Source organism: Carassius gibelio, chromosome A23, assembly GCF_023724105.1.
Source record: "Carassius gibelio isolate Cgi1373 ecotype wild population from Czech Republic chromosome A23, carGib1.2-hapl.c, whole genome shotgun sequence".
Lineage (NCBI taxonomy): Eukaryota > Metazoa > Chordata > Actinopteri > Cypriniformes > Cyprinidae > Carassius > Carassius gibelio.
The window spans coordinates 5,109,005-5,123,196 of record NC_068393.1 but is presented as its reverse complement, the minus strand read 5'-3'; the positions used below and the strand labels follow the sequence as shown (position 1 = coordinate 5,123,196).

The window sequence follows — 14,192 nt, the reverse complement described above, 5'->3', positions numbered from 1 at the left end:
TGGTGAATCATTTGATCTGAAGACAAACACACCAGCTGAGTCAGTTCTTGGTAGCGTGAGTTGAAGCTCTCCAGTTTCTCGCTGATGAGTTCATCCAGAATGCCTCCGTCGATGAGAGTCTGGGCCAGCTCTCGGATCTGAGTCCTGTTATCACCCGGATGACGCAGAACCGACTCCAGAGACTGAAAGAGACATGTTTGCACCATCAATAGATATTAACAACAACTCGGGATCCGATCACTCACACCACAATCAGACGTAAACAAAAAACATATCATAGCATATTTGTAACACTTAAGGTTCAGTCACATTAGCAATGTTTCAGGGGCGAAAAAGACCCATTGTCAATAGTGTAGCACACTTTCAAACCAAACAGCTTTCTGTTGATCAATTTGTCTGAGCAATTTGAACTCATTGCAAAATCTGCATGGGGTAATATTCACCCATACTTGAAATTCCCAGGGATGTGAATACATATTGAAATGACTGGATTTTGACTGAACAAGCTAAGCCAGGTCTTTAGCATGAAAGCTGTTACCTCCAGAGCCTCGCTGACAGACTCTGTGTTTTCTGGGACGCTCTCAGTGGCTTGAACTTTCTCCTCCAGCGTGTTCAACCAGCCAGACTCCACGTCCAGATCCTGCAGCAGCTCGATCCAGCAGGACCACACCTCCTGAACATCAGTGCACACACTCGGATGAACATCGAAACAGGAAACAACCCAACCACGTCTGTCCGATCGCACAGCATCCTGTGTGTGTGTGTGTATACCTCCAGTGTGTGGCACTTGCTCTTGAAGCGATCGCAGAGTTTCTGGTAGTTGAGCAGCACCTCAGTGAGCTCAGGGCTCAGGTCGGGACCACCAGGGGGCGTCTTACTATTCAGAACATTAATGTTGTCCTTCATAATCTTCACACGCACTTCCTTCTGTAACACATCGTCTTTAGCCCTCTGAAACACACACAGAGAAGGCATCTTCTATAAGGGTCAGACAAGGAGGAAAAATATATATATATGACTTTGGCAAAAAAAAAAAAAAAACTATTTTCAGAGCTTCAGGGAAAAAAGCAACTATTAAAATAATACCGAATTTAAAAAAGACTGTTTGGCACTCACAATGTGCTCAAAATGTGTTATAATCACACAAAGGTGCAACTTTACATTATCTTTCACTAATAAATGACTAATAAATTATATAATGCTTAAAATATATTTTTTTTATGTATCAAAAGAAAACATGAAAACAGCAGTCTTACTGTACTGATACTAAAACTGTTAAAAGTCCTATTCTTTAAAAAAAAAAAAAGTGCTGAAATAAATTAAAACATTTTACATGAAAAACACGAACACTAGAAATGCTGCCTTTGCATCTAACTGAAATAAAACTAGTTAAGTACTAAAATTACTAAAACCGAGAAAATAAAATTTAATCTAAATAGAAATATAAAAACAAAATAAGAATGCCAAAGCACATTAAAAAAAACGTAAAAATTAAAAAACTAAAAAATACATATAAAAACAATTACATTAAATGCTATTATAGTATATAAACTATTATACTACAGTATATACTACTATGCTATATACTAAAAAAGCATTGTAAAATACATTAAGTAGAAATCCACATTAATAAACATTACAATATATAATGTGTAAAATAATCATATGATGCTAAAAAGGGCTTTTCCAGCTCTTGCTACAGACCTTCATCTCCTGCAGCGCCTCCTCCAGCTCCTCGGGGCTCTTGTACTCAAAGTCTCTCATGAGAAACTCCTCGTCCACTTGAATCATCCACTCGCGCATCTCCGCCACGTCTTTCTTCAGATTCACCACTCTCTCCTGACCGTCACTCGCACGCTCCTCACGCCTCAGCAGCTGCAATCAAGATTGACCACGCTTAGACCCACATCAGTGTAACTTGACGTATTGCAGAAGAGAAGAGGCTGGGAAGCGGGTTGCTGTATAGTTTTTACTTGAATCAGCCACCTCTCGTATGAGTTCTGCCCTTAATGCCATTGCAGTCAGTGTTCGGCAGCACTAGATGTTATCTTTCGCACCTCTTTACTGAGCGTGTCCCAGCGTCTCTGACTGTCGTCCAGCTCCGTCTGCCCCCAGCTGACCAGACCATGTACTGAGCTCTTCTGCACGGCCGTCACGTTCTCCCTCATCTGCTTCAGAGACGAGTTCACGCTGTCCATCTCACTCACCAGCTCCTGCACAAACACCACGGACAGCTTTGGTGTTGCTGAGGGAATTTCTCAACCATCAACTTCAGCTGATTTCTCAACCAGTTTAAATGATGAAAACCAGCTCAAGTCCACCACCAGCTCAGCCACAGTGGGCCTGCTGAAAAACCCACTAAACTAGTGTCAAACAGCTAGAAACTATGGAAAACTAGCATCATGATATACTGCACGTACTTCAAGTGAAATCAAAGAGCAAAATAGTCTGTTATTTCGATCTAAATTCATCTGGAGCTGTGTTTCAGTCACTCAGATGCCGTGGGTAAAACCTTAAACTCTGCAGAGCTGAGCATCCCATGTGCATGGGCGCTAAGCACTCTCAAACGTCGCTTGCGGACCCACAAACGTGCGTTCACTGTGCATCATTGCCGGTTAAAATTTTGGAGAGAAGGCTGAGAGTGGCGGTGGCTAGCCAGCAGGACCCACGTCTGGCCGGAGCCATCGTGAAAACTAAGGCTAACGATCATCAGTGAGCTACCACGACGAGCTGGGCTGAGATGATGGAAGCCGAATCCCTGGATATCCCTTCTCTGTTCGATGGCCTTCTCGCACACGAGGAAGAGGAGCTGGGAGACGACGACGCAGAGGACGATGCTAACTCTGACCTCCTCGACTTGGACATGGACGAAGAGGAGGAGGAAGACAACTCTCTCTTCCCTGTCCAGCAGTCTAGACCTCCTAGCGCGACTGACACTGGCTCTCAGGCAGACAGTAACCTGCACGAGGTATGCAAGCGAGCCGCGGCAAAACAGGGCCTAGCGTGGCCCTCGGCCCAGGATTCAGAAGGAGCAGAGAGGGACCTTTATGATGGGAAAAGGCTACCGCCTGCTCAAACCACAATGAGACAACTCCTACACGCCTTGCCGGCGTGCATGAAGGAGATGTCGTTGACTTTTAAACAACACTTCCCTCCTTGCATAGGAATGGGAAGAAATCTCTCTTAATGACTTCGTAGGGGTCAACCTGAGTAATATAGGTCAAAGACAGACGTGGTGGCATAGGAGCTTCCGTAGTTGGTCACACCCAAAGCGATTCCCATAGTGAAACACCTCACTCTGTTATCGTACTGGGGTTACGTTAAGTAACCCATCGTTTTTACATCGTAGAGCTCTTGCAAGCATATAGCAATGATCATATGCTTTCTTAAAGGGATAGTTCACCCAAAAATTAAACGTTGCTGTTAATTTACTCACCCTCAGGCCATCCATGAGTCAAGAGTGATTTATTTGTGATTTTTGGCACAGTTGCACTGCATTGAAATGCTTGTGACGAAGCTCAGATTTACAGACTCAACAGGACTATTCACACAGCTAGTAAACTTGACCATACACAATTAGGCCCAGACAGGTGGAGGGCTTTGGTATATCAAAGTGGCATGCTGTTTTCTGTAAGCGGGGCAATACATACAACACATACAAATAAGTGGCAGTAAACAAATATACGAGAGTGTCGAGTAAGAGATATAGGTAAATTTTTTATTCATTAGAACAGTAAAGAAGATTTAAAACCATTGCTCTTGATAAAATGCAAGTAAATTGAACCAGTCCATTGAATCAAACTGTCGAAAGAAAATAATCATATTTCCCCATTGCCTGAGGCTCTAGATTTCAGGTACCGTATATTTTGGACTATAAGTTGCACCTGAGTATAAGTCACATCGTTCTAAAAATACGTCATGATGAGGAAAAAAACATATAAGTCGCATTCATTTAGAACCAAGAGAAAACATTACCGTCTCCAGCAGTGAGAGGGCGCTCTATGTCTTCAGTGTAGACTACAGGAGCACCGAGCAGCATAGAGCGCCCTCTGGCGACTGGAGACGGTAATGTTTTCTCTTGGTTCATTTCTCTCGATTCATGTCAAATTAATTTTGATAAATAAGTCACACCTGACTATAAGCCGCAGGACCAGCCAAACAATTAAAAAAAGTATGACTTATAGTCCGGAAAATACAGTAATAATGTTCAGTTTCTTGCACAGACCGATTGTTTCACTTCATAACACCTCAATATATCGTCAGGATTCACAGGTGTTAAATTAGTGCTGTCTGAAATGCATTTTTGACTCTGAAAGTGCAGATAACCACTGACATTTTATGAATCCCAAAGGACCACATTTTCAGCAAAAAAATCGTCTCTATTCTACTGAGGAAAAAAAAGTCACTTACATCTTTGAAGGCCTGGGGGGAGAAGTAAATAAATAACAGCAAATTTTGTTCTCTGGGAGAACAAGCCCTTTAATTGCTGTTTGTTGTGTGTTTTTATATTGTTATGAGAAGAAAGCGTGCAGCATATATTTTAGAGATGCACCGATTGCATTGTCTTGGCCGATTCTGATGTCCGATTGTTTTGTAAGTGTGATCTGCCGATACCGATTTTTGAAGATTCAGATTTTTCACATACAAATAAAGATCTACTTTTCTTCAACGCAGGGTTTTATTTTCATAAAAAAAGCTAGTAATAAAATAAGAACAAATTGCAAACAACAGCACAAATAAATGCAATAGAATAAAGAGTGAAATAAAACTAAATTTTTCATGTTAAGTAAGTTTTATTCAAGAAATCACTTCAAAAATTAAATACAAATGAATGCTAACCATTAAAGTTATACAACATCTTCAGTCAAGAGCAGAAAGTGATTTTGTTTGTCTTTTGTTCTTTGATTAACCTGACAGACAGCAGCAGGAATATTGGACTGCGGTCCCTTTAAGAGTTTATCCAGGGACCCAGTATACTTTAACACAACGCATGTTCTCTTTCTCACCTATTTATCGTTCCAAAACTGACTGTGTTTAACTTGATACTCGCCAAAACGGGTATTTTGACATCATTTTCTGTGTATTAGAACGTTTTAGCGCCGTTAGCCACTCATTTTGGTATCTGTGGCTCACAAGCTGCTTGACACACAGATAAGAGGTGTGTGAGAGAGAAGGGGTCGTCAGAGAGAAGAGAGCGAGAACACACAGCTGACATGACGTTATTGCCTGTGTCGCTGGTAACAAAATGGATCGGCTCAAAATCTGGAAGTAGTAAGTCTGATCCCTGGCCGATCGATCAGTGCATCTCTTATATATTTACATATTCATCTACATATTCATAGGGATGTTCACTAACAGTAAACCACTGCAATATATATATATATGCAATATATAGTATATGGAGCCTTTATTCAACAGTACCCTACCACATGAATGACTTATCGAGCGAGTTGACCTCTGACCTTGCACTGGTTGACTTCTTCCTGTAGTTTGTCAGCTTGGCTGAAGCCGCTAGCGTCTCGAGACAGCAGCTCATCAGCAGCATTCAGCCAGCGCTCCACCTCCTCACGCTTCACCTGATCCACATCAACACCACCGTCAAAACACACCACACACATGCAAAGACAAGCATCTCAATCAGCCTGAGGGCACAGCTCTCACCTTTGTGTCCTTCATGCTACCCAGAATGCACTGCAGCATGCTGAGCTGATCCTGGGCGGCCGTGGAGAGCTCAGTCCAGGCCTGCTGCTCTGCTGCCTCCGATGCCTCCTGACCCTGCTGCAATATCTCAGCACAGAGAGCCTAGAACAACAGAGGAGTCCTGAGGAGTCATCAGATCAGTCAAATCTACAACACTCACTGTAGGAACTCAGACTGAATGCCCTGCCAAGTTATGATTTCACTTTCTCATCAACTGACTTGGGTAGGCAGGTAAACAACAGTTTATAAACTACAGAAACTAGGGGAAACGTGTCATTAATATAATAGATACTATTACGTGATAGTAGGAAAAAAACACCTTTGTTTTAGTAAATCTTTTTGTTAACTGAAATACAGCGGAATATGAAAATATGAATACTACATGAAAAACCACTTAAAAATAAGAGTTGTCAAAATTACTGACAAATAACAGTAATACATTTAAGTTGGAGTAATAAAGTAATTAAACTGAAATAAAAATAAACAGAAATATATATTTAAAGAGTTCTACTAAAAAAATGACAAAGGTACAACAAAATGACTAAAGAAACAAAAAAATGAAAATGTAAAACAAAGCTAAAAAATGGTATTTTAATATTAACATGAATAAATACTATAATAATATATAACACTTAAAGGGGGGGTGAAATGCTATTTCATGTATACTGAGTTTTTTACACTGTTAAAGAGTTGGATTCCCATGCTAAACATGGACAAAGTTTCAAAAATTAAGTTGTACGTTTGAAGGAGTATTTTTGTTCCAAAAAAACCTCTTCCGGTTTGTCACAAGTTTCGGAAAGTTTTTTTCGAGTATGGGTCTGTGTGACGTTAGATGGAGCAGAATTTCCTTATACGGGTCCTGAGGCACTTCTCCCGGAAGAGCGCGCGCTCCCGTAGAGCAGAGCACTGAGAGCACAACAGACTTCACTGATCAGAGCGAGAGCGTCGCGAAAAGTCACAAAAGGAGTGTGTTTTTGGTTGCCAGGGCAAGACAATCCTGCACAGAGTACCAAAAGAGAAACAGCATTAAGGGACCAGTGGATGGAGTTTATTTTTACAGAGCATCAACGGAGTTGTGCAAGTGTTTTTGTTTGTTCCCTGCATTTCGAAGATTGTTTTACAAACATGGCCCAGGTTGACACTGGATTTGCACATCGTTTATTTCTTAAGGATAATGCAGTCCCAACGAAAAAGGGTCACGATCGTGTGTTGGAACCGCATGCGGTGAGTAAAACTGCTTCAAATACCTCTGTGTTGTTAGCTTAGCTATCAGCGCGTAAGCACATCAAGTAAACAGCATGCGACGTTGTCATCAAACTGCACTTTCCACATGTACAGCTTAAAAAAAAAAAAAAAAAAGACGACATAAAGTGGAACTTAGTCATTTTCCAAAACCGCTAATCAAATATATAGTTTCAGTACATACCACATAGCATACCGCCTTTGCTCATGCTGCTCTTGTTAAATTTCAGCCTCTGGATCTGTGTCACAGCTTCCAGACGTGCTCAACACAAAAGCCTACTGGCGCTCGTGATTCTTTAGCTCCGCCCACACGTCACGCCTCTAGGCGCTCGTGTTTTTCCGGGAAAAATCGGTACAGACTATCTTTCTCTTATGAATATAATAAAAATAAAGACTTGTTGGAGTTATGAATGATGCAGTACTACTTTATAGGTACTCAAGATTAACAGGATATTGAGTGAAAACGAGCATTTCACCCCCCCTTTAAATAACACTGTAAAAAATAATATAAAATAAAATAAAATATTCAAGTTCTTCTGAGCATGATTTATATTTATGGGTAATTATTTTTATATGACAGTAAATCCATAATACATACCAAATATCATTAAAGACCATTATGACCAAGTTTGAAGGTTAGCAAGTATCTTTGAAATATCAGACAATCAGATTTTAAAAAAATAAAAAAATGAAATAAAAATAAATCACTAAAATGTTAAGTATATTTTTATGACATGACAAATACTGCTGAGACTTGGATATGCTGGTTTTGGTTATGGTTGAAAACTAATGTTGGATGTGTACACATGGAGCCAAAGTGTTAGGAGGCTATGTTTTTACTTTGATGGTTACTGTACACATTCACAAAATACTGTTGAAAATGTACAAACGTTTACCAACTCATTTCTGCCAAATTCATTATTTATCATTCACTGCCATGCATATAGGATCATTGTTAAAAGTGCAGTACTTCTTTCACACCCGCAGATGGAGACACAACTCCACCCGAAAAACCTCCAAAGATCCCTTTCACTCCCTCTGAAGAAAGAAGTCATGGCTAAGATAGTGATTCTGCTTCTCACAGTCCATAATCAGTCCTTGTATATGACAGACATTTCATAAGTGGATGTAGGGTCATATTCATACAGCTGTATATTATAGTTTATAGCTGTTACAGCTGTGATTGTGTATTTTACGGTTGTGTTATGGCTATTTTACAGCTACAGCGGTGTTTAAAGGGGTCATATGATGCTGCTAAAAAGAACATTATTTTGTGTATTTTGTGCAATGCAACATGTTTATGTGGTTCAAAAACATTATTTTCCATATAATACACATTATTATTTTTCTACTCTATGCCGCACCTTTATGAAATGCGTCAGTTTTTACAAAGCTCATCGGTCTGAAAAGCGAGCTGTGCTCTGATTGGCCAGCTATCCAGTGCGTTGTGATTGCCCGAATGACTTGTATATGACAGACATTTCATAAGTGGATTTAGGGTCATATTCTGGCTGTTTGTGCAGACGTCCATCTGAAGCCCTTCTGTGCCACGTGGGCAGTGCCCGGCGCGCCTCATCTCTCCAGACTGAGGTCAGAGATGAACACAGCAGAGGATAAATATTTGTAGAACTTTAAACAAATACCAGCCAGCGTTTGCTCTCTTTGGCTTGTTTTGCCATCTTAGTCGTTGGCTTTCTTCCCATCCTTCATGGAGATAAAGAAAGAAACTCATATATCAGCTAAAGGACTGAACACATGGATCAAGTGGAGATTCAAACAGAGAATCAACATATGGCACAATGCTAGACTAACACATCAAGCACTCACAGATTTGACAAGCAGGTTCCTCGTCAAGCGCCAAACGAGAGGAAAACTGGCATCAGATGCCCACTTTCCACAAGTTAGTATGATTCTTTAGGATCTACATGAAATGACGGTAACATGCTTTGGTTAAAATTCCTCAATGGTCGTGTAAAACGAAGCAGCTCTGTTCACAGCGAGTTGTTTCAGTTCATGTCTCTTTAAATGCTAATGAGCTCTGCTCACCCCGCCCCTCTCTTCTATGGGTGTGACCCGTGCTGCCGTGGACTCCATATATGGTTTGGAGGTGGTCTTATTCAAATAGCTAGCTATCTACTATAGAAACCTGCTCCAGATTGAAACAACTCGCTGGATGACACCGGCTCATAACAAACTGGCAAATTGCAAAAAAGTAAAAAAAAAATAAATAAAAAAAAGTGAACATTTCATCCGATGTCCCCTTTCATTATATTGTTAATGTAAAAATACAAAGTACACAATACCTGAAAAGTGTCTCAACATTAAAGGTGCTGTATGTAAGATTTTGACTCTACTAAAGCATAAAGATACCATAATATGTTTGCGGATATTTAAGAAACATGCTAGGTTAACATACTTGTTCATCTGAAAAACAAGACTACAGTCAGTTATTCTCCTTTGAATATGTGCGTCCCGGGCCAGAACGTCTGTCGTTGTTTTGGTCTGTGAAACACGCCCACTACCAGTTTACCCAACTGTATTTCAGCACCCCGGGTTGACAGTTGGCAGAAAACCAAATTCTTTAATCGTTAAGTGTGCTCGTTCCTGTTGGTGTTGTCAATCTGGCAACCTGTGTGTGCGTCAAGTCTGAGGAGGACGGGCCGGGTGAAAAAACAAAAAAAACTCCAATATTTTAAATTTATACTGCAATACCTAGTTCAACCAATTTAGTGAAGAATTTGTCTCATTTCAGAGCAGCATTGCCTCACAAAATTCAGGTACACTTACATTCACCATTGTTCTGCAGATTTTCATGGACAGATTCCAGTCATTTCAACAGGAATCCACTCGATCGGGAATTTCAAATAAGGGCGAAAGAGTTCCCCACACAGATTTTGAACCGGGTTCAAGTTGCTCACACAGATGCTCTGCATCAGCCAACAGAAAGCTGCTTGATCTGAAAGTGACTTCTGTGTGAGCTGTGCTTCATCAACAACACTGACCACAGACAATGGACCTCTGACTTCTGGACTTGCATACTGGATCAAACACACACACACACACACACACACACACACACACACACACACACACACCTGAGCTTTGATGAGTCCCTGCTCAGCCGTGGTGATGTCTCTGATATCAGCGCTGACTGTGTTCAGTCCGGACCCCATCTGCTGCAGCGCTCGGGACCCCTCCAGCCTGGACAAAACTACAGACACAAATCCATCAGTCCATCCACCCAAAAACCATTCTGACTGATTCAATAATTTCACATTTTAGAAGTTTTGCATTTTTTACATTTTGACAAATATTCAGTCTTTCAATGACAAATAATATAAGCTCATAAAAATGCATGATATGACGTATGATGATATGAAGATTATATTTAGCTTTACACAAAGTCAGCTAAGTAAACATGTGTGTGTATATTCAGCTAAACTTGTGGCACAAAACGGCCCCAGAAGTTAGCGAAATCAGACCAAACATTGTTCTGAGACATCGTTGAATGCTCTACTGTATATTAGGAAAAAAATGTTTTAAAGAAAGAAACATTGTGTTATTGCCGCCGTCAATTTTTATCTGGAAACAGTTTTTCAGAATGGAGTCAGTCTATAGTTATTAGCTTTATGTAAAACAATAGAAGTCTATGGTGTGTCCTCATTTCCAAGGTTAAACACTGATGTCCTCGTATTTCGAGCTCTATCTAGCATGCACACACAGGTTTATTGGTGAGTAAAAGCTTTCTCGTGGGCCACACTGACATTACAGCCATAAATAGACCGCTCTCTCTCACTCTGGCTCGGCTCTTGTTGGTTCCACAAATGGTTTACCTGTTGCGCAAGTCACTGTAAAACTGAAATAAACAAGAGAAACTGAGGTACTGCTCCCCTTGGCACCGATTCAATTCTTCTAAAACCTCAGTGAGCCTCAATCTTCCTGTAGATCTGCTCCAAAACCTAGTCAACTGCCAACAGAGGCATTATCTTAAGCTCACAGTTGGACTCACAACACAAAACCAGACGTTTTTTTTATTCAAAAGTCTGCATTTTATAAGGGAAAGAACTTGGCTCTATGGTGGAAGTAGTTTGTCTGGATCACATTCAAATTCAATAGAACAGACTTTTTTTGTCAAAAGAAGTACCTACTCAAGACAGAAAGGGATTTTGTACGCAGCCTTGCTCTTTTACTGAAAGGCAGGACTTACATTCCTTAGACTTTATGGTGTATTCTGTTAATATTTGAATCATGTCTATTTCTATGTGGCATTATTATTTATTTAAAGAGGTTTTTATGAGGTTTATAAACTTATGAGGTGGCATTTCAGTCCGTATGCCGCCTAATGGACAGCTCGCAAACTTTAATGGTAGTTTTTTGTCATTTTTGGAGCTTGACAGAACCAGCTACACTGTATTTTACAGTACGGAAAGAGCAGGCTGGACATCCTTCCAAATTTCTCCTTCCGTGCTCGAAACATGAACCGTCATATGCATTGGAATGACATGAGGGTGAATAAGCAATGACATTGCTGCCTTAACTGTCCCGTAAGAATGTTGTTCTGTCTCCAGAAGCGATTCAGTCTTCATTTCTCTATATTTGTAGTTTAGAAAGAAAAGCTCAACTACCAATTTTCTAAATCCCAAGTTCCCTCAAATTGCAGGCTGGAGCGACATTCTTTAAATGCTATGTGTAGGGGCTGTAATTTGGCAGTGTATACCTGTGGTGATGTCCTGCTGCCGTGTCTGGAGCTCCTGAATGGTTGTGCTGTGGCGTGATGCCAGCGCTGTCACACTGGACCTCGTGGTGTCAGGGGCTCCGGGTGCTTCGGCCAGACGCTCCGTCTGAGAACACAGATCTTCCACCTGTGCCTGAAGCTTTTCCAGCTCTGCTATACGAGCCTGAAACACAAACACAGCACACGTTCGCTCTATTAACAACTCAGCAAAAATCACATAAAGTGTTGTAGTGAAGATTACTACAATCTTAAAGAGAAAGGTTCTTTGTTGGCATCAAAGTGCAGCGATGGAACCTTTGCATTCCACAAAATATTCTTTAGATCAACTAGTTGATCCAAAGAACCTTCAGTGCCTTTTTTTTTTCTTAGCGTGAACATTAATAATCTGAAGAACTTTATTTCACTATTTTGTGCAACGGAAAGGCTCTATGGATGTTGACGGTTCTTCGTGGAACCATCAATGCCAATAAAGAACCATTATTTTTAAGAGTGGACCGTTAGATTCCAGTTAACATCTAATTTAAGGAAATCATCTGGTATTTGACTGACCTCACAGTCGTCTTTGAGTGTCTGGAGTTCCTGCTGGTTGTTTTTTGCTCTAAACCCTTCTGTGGAGATCAGCCATTTCTCCGGTTCCTGCAGGACTCCATCTAGAGCCTTCAGTCTTGACTGAAGCGCTGCCACCTGCTCTAGTACTTGAGCTCGGTTCCTCAGATCCTGGATCAGGTTCTGACAGCTCTCCCATTCTTCACGCACAGAGTCCAGAGCAGAACGGGCCTCCTCTGAAGACAGACCTTCTATAAAGACAGATGGAGTCGTTTTAATCAGTAGGAGAAAACAGGCACCATCATTTATCTTGAGGAAATCATCCACAATCTCCTACCTTTCTCCAACCGTTCAATCACCTTCTCTCCTTTCTGCACTACCTCTTTCACTGCCCCCTCGTTTTCAGCAAGCTCCACCCGCAGCGTCTACAGAGATGGGGCAAATATATTCAGTAGTCCAAATATATGAAGAGGTAAATGTTAGTGTTATAAGAAGTCACCTGTAGTTTTTCCTTCAGACCAGGCGTCTCTCCAGCAGCTCGGGCGGATGACTTCCATGCAGCCAGCCGTGACAAAAGCTTGGCAACATCAGTTTCAGCTCTAAAAAACACAAACACATCATATTAGGGTTCACATGAGAGCAGTGTGTGAACTGAAGTGTGTGTGTGTAAACACTGTATAGCTTATGCTAATGGTTCCCAAATGTGCTCGCTATGAACACAGCCATCACCGCATGATGTTATCAAATATTTCTGTAGTGCACTTTTTTACTTCTATGTTTTGCAGCCTAAAATGACTGAATTTGCTGTGGCTTTTCTCAAATTGTTTTTTTTTTTTACACACATTAAAATAGTATTATCAGTGATTGCATTCACTCAAAATATTTAATCCAGTAAAATACTGTACTTATTTAAATCTAACCTACTAGTGAGATCATATACATTCATTGTTATGTGTATATAAATTCTCAGTTTGTCCATAAGCAAAGCTACGGATCAGTTGAGCAGCGGCATCTTTTAGGAGTGAATAGGTTGAAAAGACAATGGACTAATCTACAGTAAGTCATGAATTAATCATTTGGAGAGATCACACGGAAATATTAGATATTAATCGCTCAAACAGGCCTGCCTCATATTAGAACCTTACATTTTAACACTTTTATAAGGGAATACAGTTGAACACATTGAATAATTTGTTTTGGGCTTGGAATTATAGCTAATATTGCCCCCTTTTGTGAAAATCTGCAAAAATTAGACAAAAATGCAAGAATCTTTTTTTTTTTTTTAAATCGCAAGATGTCGTAGGGACTGATAAAAGAGATTCCTGGGGATTCTGATGAGGAAGCTGTGTTTGTGTTTGTCGTACAGTCTCCTGAGCTCGCCGTCTGTATCCAGATGTCGTCTTTTAGGTGGAGCAGGTGGCGGTAGCTCTCGATCGCTGCTGGTGAAGGTTTGCTCCATCCGTGTTGTGACTGTGTCCATGACCATCTTCTCCGGTACCTGGGGTATCCCAGTCACAGACACCGCTTCAGTTACCTGGAAACCCAACAGATGCTTGGAATCAATGTCATATAAAAGCTAATGTGTAGTAAAATAAACACATGAGATGCATTCATCTGACTTGGCTGGAGCAGTCCTCTAGTTTTTGGACCAGGTTGTCCCAACGTTGGGTCAGTAGGTCTGTGTCTGTTTCGATCCTCTGAGCTGCGGCTGGACTGTTTAACAGCACCATCACATCCTGTCCAGCATCTGACAGAGCACTCAGGGCCCTTCGCTTCTGGGCCATGTCCTCCTTGAGATTCTGCAAGAGTCAGAGCCCAAAACAGCGATGCTCTTATCAACCTGGCAGATTACGGTTGAATAATGTTTATTATTTGTAAAACCCAAGCTTACAATCTTCAATTTTAGTAGTATCTGTGGACTAGAAGATATTTTGAGAGGTGATCTGAACAAGATTTTAATGCTTTATTT

At 40.8% G+C, this 14,192-nt stretch overlaps 1 protein-coding gene across 7 annotated transcripts in view; it reads right to left on the bottom strand.

The window, feature by feature from the left end:
• The window catches only part of LOC127945068 (utrophin), a 192,443-nt gene that overhangs the window by 131,969 nt on the left and 46,282 nt on the right, over window positions 1-14,192 (bottom strand). For all 7 annotated transcript variants that reach the window (XM_052541605.1, XM_052541606.1, XM_052541611.1 and 4 more), the window contains exons 16-29: window positions 13,843-14,022; window positions 13,588-13,757; window positions 12,723-12,822; window positions 12,561-12,648; window positions 12,227-12,474; window positions 11,660-11,840; window positions 10,038-10,153; window positions 5,662-5,802; window positions 5,463-5,576; window positions 2,058-2,213; window positions 1,705-1,875; window positions 772-951; window positions 539-673; window positions 33-182 (exon numbers count right to left, since the gene is read on the bottom strand). In XM_052541605.1, coding sequence (XP_052397565.1) covers window positions 33-182; window positions 539-673; window positions 772-951; window positions 1,705-1,875; window positions 2,058-2,213; window positions 5,463-5,576; window positions 5,662-5,802; window positions 10,038-10,153; window positions 11,660-11,840; window positions 12,227-12,474; window positions 12,561-12,648; window positions 12,723-12,822; window positions 13,588-13,757; window positions 13,843-14,022 — 2,130 coding nt within the window. The remainder of the gene's footprint in view (window positions 1-32; window positions 183-538; window positions 674-771; window positions 952-1,704; window positions 1,876-2,057; window positions 2,214-5,462; window positions 5,577-5,661; window positions 5,803-10,037; window positions 10,154-11,659; window positions 11,841-12,226; window positions 12,475-12,560; window positions 12,649-12,722; window positions 12,823-13,587; window positions 13,758-13,842; window positions 14,023-14,192) is intronic.